This window comes from Rhinopithecus roxellana, chromosome 17, assembly GCF_007565055.1.
Source record: "Rhinopithecus roxellana isolate Shanxi Qingling chromosome 17, ASM756505v1, whole genome shotgun sequence".
In the NCBI taxonomy this organism is placed as follows: Eukaryota; Metazoa; Chordata; class Mammalia; order Primates; family Cercopithecidae; genus Rhinopithecus; species Rhinopithecus roxellana.
In genome coordinates, this window is record NC_044565.1 from 95,694,850 (window position 1) to 95,710,978 (window position 16,129).

A 16,129-nucleotide genomic window follows, 5' to 3' on the forward strand; every position below is an offset into this window, starting at 1 on the left:
TGCTACTGGCATCCATGTGGAAACACGTTACAGAGGAGAAAGTTCTGCTCTAAACCCCCAGTGATAGCCTTCATGTGGGAAACCAAGATCTGTGTACTTGAAACTCAAATTCTGGCAAGTGCATGGGAAGTGGGACGTGGAGGGAGAGACTGGGGATGGGATGCATAGACTGGTGGAGAGGGCTTGAGATTTGACGTGTCCTGTTACTTTTAAAAAAAGCAAGAAAGAAGAAAGCAGTCCATATGCTCTTCCAATGAGCGTTATTTATTGGTCACCAACTCTCCACCAGATCCTGTGCTAGACACAAAACTGAAGAGGTCACGGGCCCGACCATCCATACTGGCACACTTCAGTGGTAAACAGACAATTCCCGTGTTGTGGATTGGAGAAGGACAGGGAGATATGTAGGCTGACAAGGCAGGAATGACGATGAATTCCTAACTCCGCTGAGGGCTAGTGGCTGGGCAGAGGGAAGAGGTTGGTAAAGACTGCTCCAGGGAGAGGAGACCAAGTTGAAAGCCCAGCGTCATATGGAAGTGAGAAACAGCATGGTGTACAGGTGGTAAGAGCTACAGGTAGTACACGGGCTCATAGGGACAGAAGAGAGAAGCCAACTTGGAAGGCAGATCATCTTCCTAGATGTCCTTGCAAGCCACTCTGAAAATTAGACTTCACTTAATAATTGTAATCATAGATACCACTTATAGTACAGACAAGGCCCTGTTCAGAATGCTTTTTTTTTTTTTTTTTTTTTTTTTTCCCGAGAGGGGGTCTCCCACTGTTGCCCAGGCTGGAATGTAGTGGCACAATCTTGTCTCACTACAACCTCCGCTTCCCAGGTTCAAGCAATTCTCCTGCTTCAGTCTCCCAAGTAGCTGGAATGACAGGTGCCCACCACCATATCCAGCTAATTTTTGTATTTTTAGTAGAGATGGGGTTTCACCATGTTGACCAGGCTGATCTTGAACTCCTGACCTCAAGTGATCTTCCTGCCTCAGCCTCCCAAAGTGCTGGGATGACAGGCATGAGCCACCGTGCCCGGCCCAAAATGCTCTTTTTGTGCTAACTGTTGTAAACCTTACAACCCTAACTGATAGATAAGTTTGTTCCCATTTTACAGATAAGGAAATACCTCCAGTCACATGTGCAGAGCCTGGGTTCAAACCCCAGTAGTGGGTCTCCAGAAACACTCGCTCTCACCCCTGTGCCGGCAATGCACAGCCATTGCAGATAGGTTGCTGTAGAGATCACTCCAGAGCCTGGGCTTGAGGCTGCGAGGGAAGTAAGTCAAGAGGTGAGGGTTACAGGTCCTGGGGAAAAACAGGGCCTCCGCGGTGGTGGGAAAGCATCGCTTTGTCCAATCCCAGGCAGGCCATTCTCTAGTGACTGGAGGCTTGCTCTCCTGCTGTGTGAATTTTCTCATCAGAGTAGGAGAGGAGGCGGATGTGGGGGATGGGCCCCAGGGCAGGGCAGTGACCAGGATGCTGGAGGGCTTGCTGGCCCAGCAGCTCCTTGAAGGACTTTAATTTTCCTTCCATGGATGCACTTGTCTGGCTCCATTCTCAAGGTCAACACAGTATGGTTCTGGCCTGGGAATGCCTTCTCCAGAAATGAAACTTGACTTTCTTCCCCTTGTGTTTGCTGTCTGACCTATTCCTTTTTGTCTAAATAGGAATGGACAGCTTCTGTTCTCACAGTGCATTATCAAGGCATGCACAGCCAGGTGTACGTTTACAAAACATGTCTGTGTGACAGACGACAGTCTCAGTGCACCCTCCCCTTCTATCCCCACCCCATGCTGCTCATGGAGGCTGTTCATAGAGGGCTTGCACTGGGCCTAGCCACAAGCCTACATGACCCTGCCTCCCTGTCATCTCTACGCAGGTGGCCTTTTAACTGTGCAGACTAATACCACCTCCAAAGGAATTACACTGCTTTATCTTTCTGTGCCCTGTGCCTCGTGAAGTCCTTGGATGGTTTAGGGCACAGCTCCACAAAAAGACAACGGGCATTTAAATGCTGGGATGTTTTCAAGGGCGATGCAATTAATTCAGATTTATTAGTCAACGAATAGAAATGCACCCACCGCTTGGGGCCCCTGGCTGGGCTGTGTCTGAGGGGTAGGCAGCGTAGTTTGGAGAGAACTGGGGTTGAGGATTGCTGGCATCACTTCCCCTCAGGACTTGGGGTAACTCCCTCCCAGCACGTGCAGTCACCTCAGCTGTCTGGAGTCTCCTCTCACTGTCTGCAACCAGAGGGTTGCCCTGGCTTGGCAGTTGGAACAGTGAGATCTAAGCTTACCCTTAGACTTTCCAAGGCCCTTTCGAGGGTCCATGAGGAAAAAAAACGATTGTGGTAAGTATACTCAGAGTTCTTTTCTTTCCAGTTGTTGACATTTGCACTGGTTGTACAAACACAATGATGCGTGAGAATGGGGCTTCTTAGCACAAGTCAGGGCAGCAGAACCCAAAGCTCAACCTTTGAATACATGGTTTTTCAGATTCAGTGGGACACATGGGGAAATAGGAGAAAAGCGGTTGTGTGTGCCAGTTCACAAAGGAAAAGCCCCTGTGTAATTGCATTGTGGGCTGAACTAGCCACTTTTTTTCATGAAATGCAATTTCAACTTGAAAAGAAATGTTAATTCTTCAGACTTGGATATTTGACAGATATGTTCTCAGAAAGGAATCAAGGGAGCGTGTCACTTTTAGGAAAATAACTGATAGTATTTCTTGCCAATGATAAAATTCAAGCTTTGAACCATGAACTTGGAAGTTATCCAGACTTTAAAAACTGGTGAACTCCATGGTGATACTAACCAATGTGGTGTTTCAATTCTTTTTTTTTTTTTTTTTTTGAGACTGGAGTTTTACTCTTGTTGCTCAGGCTGGAGTGCAATGGTACGATCTCGGCTCACCGCAACGTCTGCCCCCTGGGTTCAAGCGATTCTCCTACCTCAGCCTCCTGAGTAACTGGGATTACAGGCATGCACCACCACGTCCAGCTAATTTTCTTTCTTTTCTTTTCTTTTCTTTTCTTTTCTTTTCTTTTCTTTTCTTTTCCTTTCTTTTCTTTTCTTTTTTTGCATTTTTAGTACAGACGGGGTTTCTCCATGGTGGTCAGGCTGGCCTCCAACTCCTGACCTCAGGTGATCCGCCCGTCTGGGTCTCCCAAAGTGCTGGGATTACAGGCATGAGCCACCACGCCCAGCCAGTGTTTCAACTCTTTATAACAAAATGCATCACCATTTGGAAGATCTGCCTAACGTATATATATATAACTTATATATAACTATGCCTCGCTGGTAGTTTTCAGGTGATCATTGTACAATATTATACAATTACGCATGAGTGAAAGGTCCATTTTAAGAGAAAAATAGACCACAAGTTTTAATGTAATGGAGCACAAAAAGTTCATTGACAGGTTTCAGATTCCAAATTATAACCAACCCTAAGAAACTAGCCCTTGTAGAATTTTATTAGGTATCAAAGAAGAATATTCACAGTTCTTTGGAACGATTCTTTAAATAGCTCTCTCAATTCAACAATGTGTCTGAGCCTTCATATACTTCACATAAAACAACATACTGCAACAAGTTGAATTCAAAAGCAGATATGAGAAACCAACTTTCTAAAAAACCAGACGACTTGCAAACATTTCAAACAGGTGCCAGTCTTCTCAGTATTCTGTTGGTTTTTGAAAATATAGGGGTTGTTTTAATTGAAAAAAACTCTATTTTAAAATAAATTAATAGACATTTTTAAATTCCCTATTTTACTTTCTAGTATGGTAAATATCAGTAGATATATTCCATATGCCTAAAAAGTGTTTGGATTATCAATGAATTTCAAGAGTCTACTGTTTTGGGTAATCTAGTTTTTCCACCTCAAATATTATTTGAATTTTTTGACAAAACGTTACTCAATAAAAATAAATAATAAATCCATTATCTCAATAAGTATGAACAAATCCTTAAACTGTGAAGTAAAGAACAGGTTTTAACTTGGAGGCATTCATGTATGTTGGCATCATTTATACACAGAGTAGATCCCCGTGAATCTAGAGATTGGCAGACTTTTTTACAGAACCTGGTAGTAAATATTTTAGGTTTTGTGAACCATATCTCTGTCTCTGTCTCAACAGTTCAGCTCTGCAGTTATAGACAGCGTGTACAGTGGATGTCATGGTGGAACTTGATTTACTAAAACAAGTGGCAGGCCAGATTTGGCCAGAAGGTCGTAGTTTACCAACTCCTGCAAAATTTCCCCCAAAAGAACATTGCAGGGTTTTGATGACATAGCCACCTACACTTTACGCATTCACGTGTTCCAAAAATGGATTAATTTTGGTGCTAAAGCTGGACTTTGAATTCTTTTAGTTCAGGGCTTGTCAGTGAAGACACTTTTTTTCACATTGCTTTAGTGGGGGCATGCGTGGTAAGTTTCTGCTATTTGGGGAGCAAGAAGAAGACTCCAAAGGAGCAGGTAGCAGGGACTGGGGAAGAAGGCAGCTGCCTTAGGCACTTGTGCGGGGCTCGGGGACTGTACATGCAGCTCCCCTTGGGCATGACAGAAATACCTCTTTTCACCTCTCCCTCACAGACAGGCACTGTCCTTGCTCCAGACGTAACTTGGAATCTGCATGAGATATTTGCAGCTAAAGATGGCCCTTAGAAAATTGCTTTCTTGCTCATTGACTCTTCAGGCTGGTTTCTAGGAATTTCAAGACACATGTATGTTTATAGACTGCCTTATGCAAAGGGAACATATCTCCTATTCCCAGTGCTAAATCAGGTGAACCCACTTTCCTGTGCCTCCCACTCTTCACCTCCTTGTCAGCCTCTAGGATAGGGGTACCTTGTTTTCATCCAGGTCCTCCCAGCCCAGCATTCAGAGAACTTGGGCAAGTCGGGCTGTCAAGTTGAATGAAGTGAGATGTAGATTTATGTTGCATTCATAGTTCAACTTTGGTGAAGCGCAATGTGTGGTTATAGAACATAAGAGCCCTGGCAGCTGGTGGCATTGGTGGTCTCTCCATCTTGCCCATCCTTGGGGCTACAGCGGTCTGGTCTGCTGCTAACGCAGAATGCTCTAAGGTTGCTGTCACACAGGTATTCTTGCCATCGGCAGCAGTACGTAAGGTTGCGTGGAAGTCAGGGCTGGCTTGCTTGCTTTCTTCGACATTCAATGCAGAATCTCTGCTGAAGGGCTGGCTTGCTTTTTAAGCATACATCAGCACCAAAAAGCAGCTCTTGCCTTCTAGTTCCTTATCTGCTCCAGTAGAGTCTCCCTCAAGATGTATTGGAAACTTTGGGAGAATGGCTGCATCAAGCATGACACTTGTAAAGAATGCCGTAAAGGTAGCAGGTATCTAAATATCACTTAGATGATACATTATCGCCCATAATTGAACAGATTATATATATATCTATATCCATATTGATGTTTCCTCTAGCCAAGATCTCATTCTCAGTGAAGAGTAAATTCTCGGAAAATCATGTGGGGACATCTTAACTTTATTGATGGTGTATCATTAGCTTCAGGTATTGAAAGGTTTGCTTTAACATTTTTTTCCTAGATTATGTGATTCTACAGAGAACAAAAGTAAGCTTGTCACTTATGTACCCTTAGATTCTCATGATGCAGTTTTGAGATTTAACTCTGCTCCTACACGTGGTTATGAGAAAGATGTTGGGAATAAAACCACCATACGCATCATTAATTCGCAGGTAAGACAGATGGAGTGTTTTCATGAATGTATGTTTCTTAGGTTTAACTGGATGAGTGAAGAGAAATGAGTTTTAACTGGATGAGTGAAGAGAAGTTACCTGGTTAATTATGACCAGGTACTTGTTTATTTCTATCAATCTTATAATTAATGCAAATTAATGAGGGAAACTGCAGAGAAATGGTAATTTAGACATGACATGAATAGGAGGAAATGAATACTATTAAAAGGAAAAATCAGTAGAAATAGAATTATATATATATATTTGTAATCATAGACTTAGCATGTTGCATTTTGTGAACTGACGAAAGTTAAACTTAGAAGAAATGGCAATAAAGAAAGCAGAGGATAAAGGGGAGAAAAGCAAAGTATAAAATCTGAGAGTTCGTAGGAGATCTTTGCAACTTTAGTCTGCCATTTGGAAATTCTAAAAAATGAAAAGGAATTATTTAATTGGAAATGAAAATACCTCGTTTATTCACGTTCTTGATAAGAATGCCTTGCAAATGTATAGCAAAATTATCCTCAGAACAAACTACAACAATTTCTGGAGTTTCAAAATATGTAGAAAAAATGAGGTGATGAGTGATTTATGGTGAGTTGCTTACAGAGCAAAAGATTAGCTTTCTGCACAGTTCACTGCACCAGGCAGCCTGCCGCAAGGTAAGAAACAATTACCATATTTCCTTAATTCAGAGATGTCATTTGACTGTAAAATCTGCCATTCATTTCATAACAACTTTTTGCAAAGGAGAACTTAAATGCCACCAAATTAGAATACATATCATCTGTAACATACATTCTAACTTAGAAACTTTAACATATGAAGGAAAAAAGTACATCGTAATAATGGTTAAAAAAAATGTGTCTTAAAATCGAGGGAAAATAATACGTTATTTCCTGAAACAATAATTTTAAAAAGATGATTGGCAGCTGAGATTGAAGAACTCATTTAGAACTAGGTAGGGCCACAGAGGGAAGGCTGTGGCTGGCACCCTGGAGGCTCCTTCAGAACTCACTTCATCCACACCTGCAACTCTCTCTCCAAATTACATGTGGAGGCAATTGTAGAAGAGGTTGTGGGACTTGAATTAGCTGGGGAGTTGCACCCTTCAGGATCTGGATTCAGTACCACCAGACATGAGTACATTGCTGGTGAAAATGTCAGAACTTGTGTTTTTTTTTTTTTAAAGTAGTTTCCTCAAACATTCTTTAAGTGCTTCTGCATGCAATGCCTGCCTCTCTCCCTCCCCCAGAAGAAAGTACAAAGTCAGAGCCACCTTTTTCTTGCCCTAGTTCTTTTTAATTTTCACCTCTTTTTAAAATGCAATTTTTAAAAACCAAACCCTGGCTTTGAAATGGTTTTTCTTTGTGTTTGCAGATTCTGACCAACCCCAGCCATCACTTCATTGACAGTTCACTGTATAAAGACGTCATTTTGGTGGCCTGGGATCCTGCCCCGTATTCCGCAAATCTTAACCTGGTAAGTGTTTCCCTGGATTCGCCCACCCCAACCGTCAGACAATGGCTTTGACTAATTGATCATAAGATCTAGGCAAGGATTAAGCTTTGACAGACAACGAAAGTACCCATCAATGTCAATGTCATGCATGTTTGTGAACACCACATCGATACCCAGTTACAGTAGCACACTTGTGAACATTAGTCATCTAATGCCAAAGTGCTTTTGTGCAGAATTGGTGGGCAGGGCAGCCGGATGGGGGAAATGTAGAATATCTAAATATTCAGAAATTTCTAGTTACACTAAAGGGTTGACTGATTAAACTCAGAATTGTTTCACTGTGATGTGATGGTGCTACATTACCTTTCAAGTAGTTGGAAGACCTTTTGAAATAAATTGAAAGTGATTGGCACGAAAATCTCAACTTTGTGAATCCACAGCTCATTTTTATTTAAATGGGGCCTGTTCCAGGCTTTTCTTGAGTGTATTCCTCTTTGGCTTCTGCTTCTGAATCTGCTTAATTTTATGCAATAGGGCTGAAACAAGTTTATTACTAGCCGTAAAAACATAAACAGGTTATATTTGGGATATTCTGGTAACTCATTGCCTATCTAAACAAGCAACCAGCTACTTTTGGTGAAACCTCTCATGAAAAGCCAGCATGCTTGTTTTTCAATGAGGACTGGAAAAGATGGATAGCATTTAGCCTAGTAAGAGATGCTGTCATTTCTGTAAACGAGTGTCTTTGACTTGTTTAGTGAAGACCAGAGAGGATGCAACCTTCTTAAGATGAGTGTCAACGAAAGATGTTTGCTTCTTCGAGAGGTAACCTCCCAAGATAGAAGCCGCTCCTGGAGAAGGAGCATTTTGGTCACTGCTGACCTTGAGACTGAGGCTGGACATTTACCTTGTATGATTACTTACAATTCCTGACCAGGCGTGCAAGTCAAAATCACCTGGAGAGTATTTTTCAAAATCTGTCAGAGCCCCATCTCCAGAAATGTAGGATATATATAGCCTCGATGTATATTTTTTGAGAGGGCTCTTTGATTCTCATATGTACCCTCCACTGAGAATCAAGCATCAGATGGGTGTTTGAACTTTTCAACTTCCTTTCCAGCCTGAGGCTCCCTGGTTTTAAACTCTTGCAGCTTTCTTGCTATTCGTGAACAGACTGAGAGTTTCTGGCTGTTGGACCTTATTTCTTCCTCTGTTGGAAGCAGCCCAGCCCCGGGCACAGAGCTGGCCACCTGGCAGTGCTAAAATCCCAGTGGCAAGTCCGCTTTCTGTAAGGCCTTTGCTGCCATGTGAGGCCCCAAGAGGAAGGAGGGTAAAGGAGCGACTCTCGCTCTGACCCCACATTCCTCTTGCTCCCTTGCCAGGGCCTCATGGCTTGGGGCTTCGTTTATGAAAGATACTCTGGTCCAGTCATTCTCAAAGCTTTTAAAGCGACAGTGCCATTTCATTAGTGGAATATTACCTGTGATCTTAATGTATACCCACTATACACCCCTGCTGTCTGTTTAAAGGGAGTTCTATGAGCTAAGCTTCTTCCCACCCACCCTCTCCAAATCCACGTCATGGTTACAGCTGAGACGCTTCTGAAAACTTCCTTTTTGAAAAACATCCTTATTGATTTTTGATACAATAACATACACTGTGTAAACAAATATAAGTGTACATTTTGATGAATGATAACAAATCTATATACTCATGTATCCACCATCATAATGAAAAACTGGAATATTTCCTTCACCCTAGAGAGTTCCTTTGTTGTCAATCCATCCTAGTCAATCTTCCCAGCCCCAACCCAGGCCCAGGCAGCAACGATACAATTCCTGTCACTATAGATGAAATTTGGAAAACTTACTTTTGAAATACACTGATCCAGTCCCCAGGGGCCAAAAAACTACACCCATGGGCCACATCTAGCCACCACCTGCCTTCATAAATAGTGTGTTATTGGAACACAGCACGCCCATTCAGTATTTATTGTCCATGGCTGCTGCTGTGCTATGATGGTACAGTTGAGTAGAGACGACCAACTCTATGGCCTGCAAAGCCCAAGGTGTTGATTATCTGGCCCTTTGCAGAAGAGGTATGCTGATCCGTGATCTAGTCCATTTTCCTCATTTGACTAAAGCACAAAGCATTATCTCTGCTAGGGCTAGCACCCTGGTCTCTCTTTGTTCTCATCCCCTCATCCCAGTGAGGAAGTGTCCGTAGATGGAATGAGGCGTGATCTTTCCCCATCCTCTAGCCCCAACCTGGCCCCTCTGCCTTGAATCAACCAGCCATGCCCTGTCTCCTTTCATGGTTTAGTTCTTTCTACTTGACTGCATTGATTTTTTTTTTTTCCTTAGTGGTACAAAAAACCGGATTACAACCTGTTCACTCCATATATTCAGCATCGTCAGAGAAACCCAAATCAGCCATTTTACATTCTTCATCCTAAATTTATATGGCAGCTCTGGGATATTATCCAGGAGAACACTAAAGAGAAGATTCAGCCAAACCCACCTTCTTCTGGTTTCATTGGTAGGTGTTGTATTAAAAATTGGAATGAGTGGGGGGCAGACAGGATGAGATCTAATATTTAACAAATATACAGTCATGTTATATGGGTTGAGAATACCTTATCTGAAATGCCTGGAACCAGAAGTGTTTCTGATTTTGGATTTTTTTCAGTTTTCAGAATATTCACAGATACTTAACTGGTTGAGAATGTCTAATCCAAACATCCAAAATGCTTCAATGAGCCTTTGTTTTGAGTGCCATGTGGACACACAAAAAGTTTTGAATTTTGGAGCATTTCAGCTTTTGGTTATTCAGATTAGGCATGTTCCACCTGTACAGGAAGAGCCATTAACAGGTGGTTTTGGAGGAAAGGTAGGTTAACTAAGGAAAAAAGAAACACTTGTGTAACAGACTACTCCAAAATTTCAAGGTGTAAAAGAAAGAACTGTTTTATTTTTCTCATGATTTTATAGGCCAGGACAGGCCTGGCTGGGCAGTTCTTTCTGTTTCATATGGCATCCATGGAGGTCATCTGGTGTATTCCACTGCTTTATGGGATGACTTCACTCCCACATCCCTCCGGTCCCTTTGCAGGGATGGCTAAAGGCCCAGCTGGGCTGGGACAGTTGACCATGTGCCTGCACATAGTCTCTCCTGCATGGTGGTCTGAAAGTAATTGGACTTCTTAAATGGCAGCTTATGGATCCCAGGGAGAACGTTTGAAAACACAGGAAATCAAGAATTTGAATTTCAAGAATTTGAATTCTTCTCTGCCACTGCCAGTTTCTTAAGGCCAACACCTAGGGACTGGTACAGCATCACAGGTGCAATTCTATTGGCCAGAGTCATTTCAGGGCTTATTGATTCCAGGGGAGAAAACATAGACCCCGCCTCTTGAGGGAGATGAGGGAGGCATGTCCAGCAATGTGCGGCATTGTGAATCTACCACCCATGCCTGTTCACGTAGCTTATGCCATGCTTGGTTGTGGAGCTGAATCTGTGACTACAGGAGAGTGTGTTGTGTTTCAAGATTATGAGTTGGTATGGGCTTTGATGAGACTAGTTCCAGTATCTCATTTAGCTCTCTTAACCGAAGAGTACACCATCTTTCATCTACAGATGGGTTTTATGTAACAAGAGCATCACACTGGGCCTACATTGTCTTCCAGTCAAGCTCTGATCCTCAGAGTTTTTGGTTTTTACCTCATTTCTTTATCTGTGTTCTAGCTCATCACCCCATTGTCTCTTTGATATTACCTGAGTAGAGTAATATTAAGGAATATCCTGGACCCTTTTGGCAATATGAGAACCTACACAAGAACCAAACGATATTGGTTTTGTGTATAAAGAACTGTAATGTTCTCTTCCCCAATTTCAATGAATTTACAACCCTTTTCCTTTTTTGGGCTGCACAGTGGTTCCCCATGAATAAAGGAAAGACTTGTGGAGATAACACTGGTTTGGTTATGAATTCAGGACACACAGGTATCCTGAATTGAAGCTTGCAGATTTTAGAGTGGGTTTTTGGTATCATAGTAATGTGAATTATTTTACATATAATTTAAGAAAAAAATTTACAATATGACTACATACTATTTTCCATAAGCTCGGCTTTTTCTCTCCCTTTTAAACTCATGCCTTTGACACTCTTTGTTTCTGAATCACTCTTTTGAAATCCTAAGTTCTTTATCTTTTGTGTGGTTTCATAGGATCTTGTTGATTTAGGAAAAAAAGTATAATCTAGTTTGTCAGCAAAGAGTAAACAGGATAGAATAATGCCTAGACAGCATAACAAGATGTGACAGAAGTTTAATAAACCCTTTTTCATATCCTCACCCTCTCATAAATTCATGTGGCTAATATTTGATTAGAGCAAAAGTTTTAAAGCACAGTTAGAGGGGCCTGTCAGATACACTTATTATCAACACGTGGTTTAAAAATTTCAAGTTAGATAGTCATAACTGAAAAAAAGTACTTTCCTATGTTGTTTTTGCTAAAAGAAATCATGCCACATATAGCCAGCTTCCTTTTAAAGCTATTTACTGAGAATTTAAAGTTTCAGAAGCTGAAGGTTATCTTTAAGGCTTCTTTGACATGAAGAAGGGGCTGCAGTTTGATGTCATTGCAAGAGGTTGAGGTGGCACAGGATGGGTTGAGTTTGAATTCCCCTCGGCCGCTTGCTGGCTTGCTGACTGACCTTGGGCAAGTTACTTAATCCTCTGACCCTGAATATCCACAGATGAGAAATGGAAGTACTAATAATCATTATTATTTTCTAACACTGTACTGACCAATATGGCTACTTACGTTTCAATGACTTCAAACTAAATAAGAGGAAATCTTTTGTTTCTCAGTCTCACTAGCCCCATCTCAAATTCTGAGTCACCACATGCTCCTGATGGCTACCATATTGGATGGTGCAGAGACAGAACAATTCCATTGTCCCAGAAAGTTATGAAGGACAGCACTGTTATGTTTTGCTAGTCACAAAAGAATGAAAAACAGCAAGTCGATAAGAAATCCCTCAGTTCCCACTGGGCAGGCTGTGTTCTGTGGGTAAGGGTTAGGGTCGGGCGAGGATAGAAGAGGCAACAGAAGATGTGGTCTGGCGTTGTTAAGTTTATTTGTGGCCCTTGTGCCTTGTCATGGTGAAGCATGTGAGAACCCTCACCAAGGATGGGCAGTGGAGAAAGCTTGAATGAGTTCTGCTCAGAAAACCTCCAGCACCTTCTGATTACCCACAAGACTGCAGTAGTCTTTGCCCCTCGTCTTTGATCTTGATCATAAATAGGCTGAGAGCCAGAATCTGTTTTATAATTTATCCGACATCCTTAAATAGCAGTAAAATGATGTCACCCACATCTCAATCTGTCTGCTATGAGAATTTTAAAAATCAGTGACTGTTTTTTTTTTTTTTTTCTCTTATCAAAAAATGTTCTCCAAATGCCCCCTTCATGTACTGAGGTCATGTTGAGAAGGCATTGACTTGTTGTCTCAGCACCTCATTGTTTCCAAGTGCTCTAACCTCTAACGTCAGCTACTGAATGAAAAAATCCATTGAAGAGCTATTAGAAGAGATTAGAACATTTCAGTTTGCACAGTCCCATCTTCAGCCCTGGGTACACCAGTCAGCAGGACGGTCACCATCACAAAAGATCACCCTGGCAGTGTCCCCGGCCTCTGGTTGTTCTGATCCACAAGGGGCTGCCCTGGAGGTGAACCAGTGTGCCCCACTTCCTTTACTGATGTACTCATTAGATACATATATATACACATAGCTGCACACATGGTTGGCTTCATAGGGCTTTTGGTTTCCAATATTTTTGAACTAAAACTTTTACTAGTGTGTCCATCCTTATAGTCTCTCATGCAATTACTTATATTTCTAAACCCTCTGACGTAGTTCGGGTATTTGTCCCCACCTAGATCTCATGCTGAATTGTAATCCCCACTTCACCTGAGCCTCATGGGAGGTGTTTGGATCATGCGGACAGATCCTTTATGGCTTGGTGCTGTCTTCATGATAGTGAGTTCTCATGAAATTTGGTTGTTTTCTGATTTTTTTTTTTTTTTTTTTTTTTTTTTTTTTTGAGACAGAGTCTTGCTCTGTCACCCAGGCTGGAGTGCAGTGGCATGATCTCGGCTCACTGCAACCTCCGCCTCTCGGGTTCGAGCGATTCTCCTGCCTCAGCCTCCCAAGTAGCTGGGACTACAGATTTGGTTATTTGAGATCGTTGTGGCACCAACTCCCGCCCACTCTGTCTCTCGCTTCTGCTTTCAGCATGCGAAGTGCCAACTCTGACTTTGCCTTCCAAAGTCAGAGGCCTCCTCAGAAGCAAATGCCAGCACTATGTTTCCTGCACAGCTTGCAGAACTATGAGCCAATTAAATCTCTTTTCTTTATATTTTACCCAGTCTCAGGTATTTTATTATTGCAGTGCAAGAACAGACTAACACATCCACGGCATACATTTTCTTTATACATGCTTAGGAATCTGCATGTTTGAAAGAGAGAGACTCTAAAAAGTTGACTATTTTGAACACAAAAGACATTTCTTCGTATGGAGATTATCCAGTGGCAGTTGGATTCCCAGGGAGATGTTACTGAGCCCCTTAAATGTAGTGCTATTAGTGCTATTCAAGGCCTCGTTACTGGGGCCTGAATCTTTCATACAGGCAAAAGGTGGTGAGCAAGGAAGGTAAGGGTCATACTCAAGTGGATATTAATTGCACACTTCCTATGTGCCAGACATAGGACTGGGCCTCAGAAACCTGGTGGTGAAGAAACCAGGCAAGGGTCCTCCCCACCCAAAATTTGCAGGACAGATGTAAATAAAATTGTTATAAAGTATGGTAAGTCCAACGAAGGAAAAGAAAAGAATGCATCAAGGAATGGTCTGTCTGTTTTGCCCATCATTGTATTTCTGCTGTTAGCCTGGTACAGAGTAGTACAAATAATAATTACTTGGTGAGTGAATGAATGTTTTAGCTCAATGTTTTTCAAAGTTTAGCATGTGTCAGAATCACACAAAAGGTTTGTGTGCTAATAAACCATTCCTGCGAAGCAAAGGTTAGGTTCTAAAAAGAATAATAAGCATTTATTCTTTCGCAGTTTCCATGGGTCAGTAGTTTGGGAGCAGATTGGTTGGATGATTCTGGCTCACAGTGTCTCGTAAGGTTACAATCAAACTGTCTGGATTCAGGCTGGATAATGTGTTTCCAAGATGACTCACTTGCATAGCTGAGGGCAGGAGGCCTCAGTTCCTTACTACATGAACCTCTTTCCATAGCACTGCTTGGGCATCCTCACAACATGGCAGCTAGCTTCCAGAGAACAGGGGATCTCAGGGGATCTGAGAAAGAACAAGGAGGAAGGCCCAATGTTTTTATGATGTCATAAGCTAACACATCTGCTACATTATCTTTGTTACACAAGTCAGGACCATTGTTATGGGACGAAACTACACAAAAACATGAATAGCAGGCACCAATCATTATGGAGTCAGTTTGGAGGGTGGCTGTCACAGTTTTGTAAACCAGATTACTGAGCCTACTCCCAGAGTTTTTGAGTAGCTGGAGATTGTGAGAATTTGCATTTCGAACAAGTTCCCAAGTGATACTGACACTGTTGGTTCAGGGGCCACGCTTTGAGAACCATTCTTTTAGCTTTGTGGAATCTTAAGAACTTCAGAAGTCTAGTCCACAGGCTCTGTACTGATGGATGTACCAGCATCATGATATGCATTTGGCTCAGTAGGAGGACTCAGGAATCTTGAATAACTACTAATCATGTACTTATTGCAATCTTCAATCCCAAGTGGGATAATTATTTTTATTTGTGTTTAGTTAAAATAATGTAACATATTACTAAAAATATAACTTTTTATATATTTTTGCCTTTTGAAATTCTGTAACATTAAATCCTATATTCCAGCAGTATTGGATGTGTCTGTGTGTTTTTTGTTTGTTTGTTTGTTTGTTTGAGATGGAGTCTCGCTCTGTTGCCCAGGCTGGAGTGCAGTGGAACAATCTCAGCTCACTGAAACCTCCGCCTCCTGGGTTCAAGAAGTTCTCCTGCCTCAGCCTCCCACCTAGCTGGGACTACAGGTGCATGCCACCATGCCCGGCTAATATTTTGTATTTGTAGTAGAGACAGGGTTTCACCGTGTTAGCCAGGATGGTCTCGATCTCCTGAACTCAAGATGTGCCCACCTTGGCCTTCCAAAATGCTGGGATTATGGGTGTGAGCCACTGTGCCTGGCCTATTCCAGCATTATTGGATGTTTTAATTATCAATACAATTATTCTTTTTTTTTATTTTTTTTATTTTTTATTATACTTTAAGTTCTAGGGTACATGTGCATAACGTGCAGGTTTGTTACATATGTATATTTGTGCCATGTTGGTGTGCTGCACCCATCAACTCGTCAGCACCCATCAATTCATCATTTATATCATGTATAACTCCCCAATGCAATCCCTCCCCCCTCCCCCTCCCCATGATAGGCCCCGGTGTGTGATGTTCCCCTTCCCGAGTCCAAGTGATCTCATTGTTCAGTTCCCACCTATGAGTGAGAACATGCGGTGTTTGGTTTTCTCTTCTTGTGATAGTTTGCTAAGAATGATGGTTTCCAGCTGCATCCATGTCCCTACAAAGGACGCAAACTCATCCTTTTTTATGGCTGCATAGTATTCCGTGGTGTATATGTGCCACAATTTCTTAATCCAGTCTGTCACAGATGGACATTTGGGTTGATTCCAAGTCTTTGCTATTGTGAATAGTGCCGCAATAAACATACGTGTGCATGTGTCTTTGTAGTAGAATAATTTATAATCCTTTGGGTATATACCCAGTAGTGGGATGGCTGGGTCATATGGTACATCTAGTTCTAGATCCTTGAGGAATTGCCATACTGTTTTCCA

At 42.0% G+C, this 16,129-nt stretch overlaps 1 protein-coding gene across 1 annotated transcript in view; it reads left to right on the forward strand.

Moving 5' to 3' along the window:
- Positions 1-16,129, forward strand: part of ST6GAL2 (ST6 beta-galactoside alpha-2,6-sialyltransferase 2) — a 91,950-nt gene that overhangs the window by 49,210 nt on the left and 26,611 nt on the right. Inside the window, exons 3-5 of the mRNA XM_010360993.2 lie at positions 5,631-5,728; positions 7,109-7,210; positions 9,553-9,727. Coding sequence (XP_010359295.1) covers positions 5,631-5,728; positions 7,109-7,210; positions 9,553-9,727 — 375 coding nt within the window. The remainder of the gene's footprint in view (positions 1-5,630; positions 5,729-7,108; positions 7,211-9,552; positions 9,728-16,129) is intronic.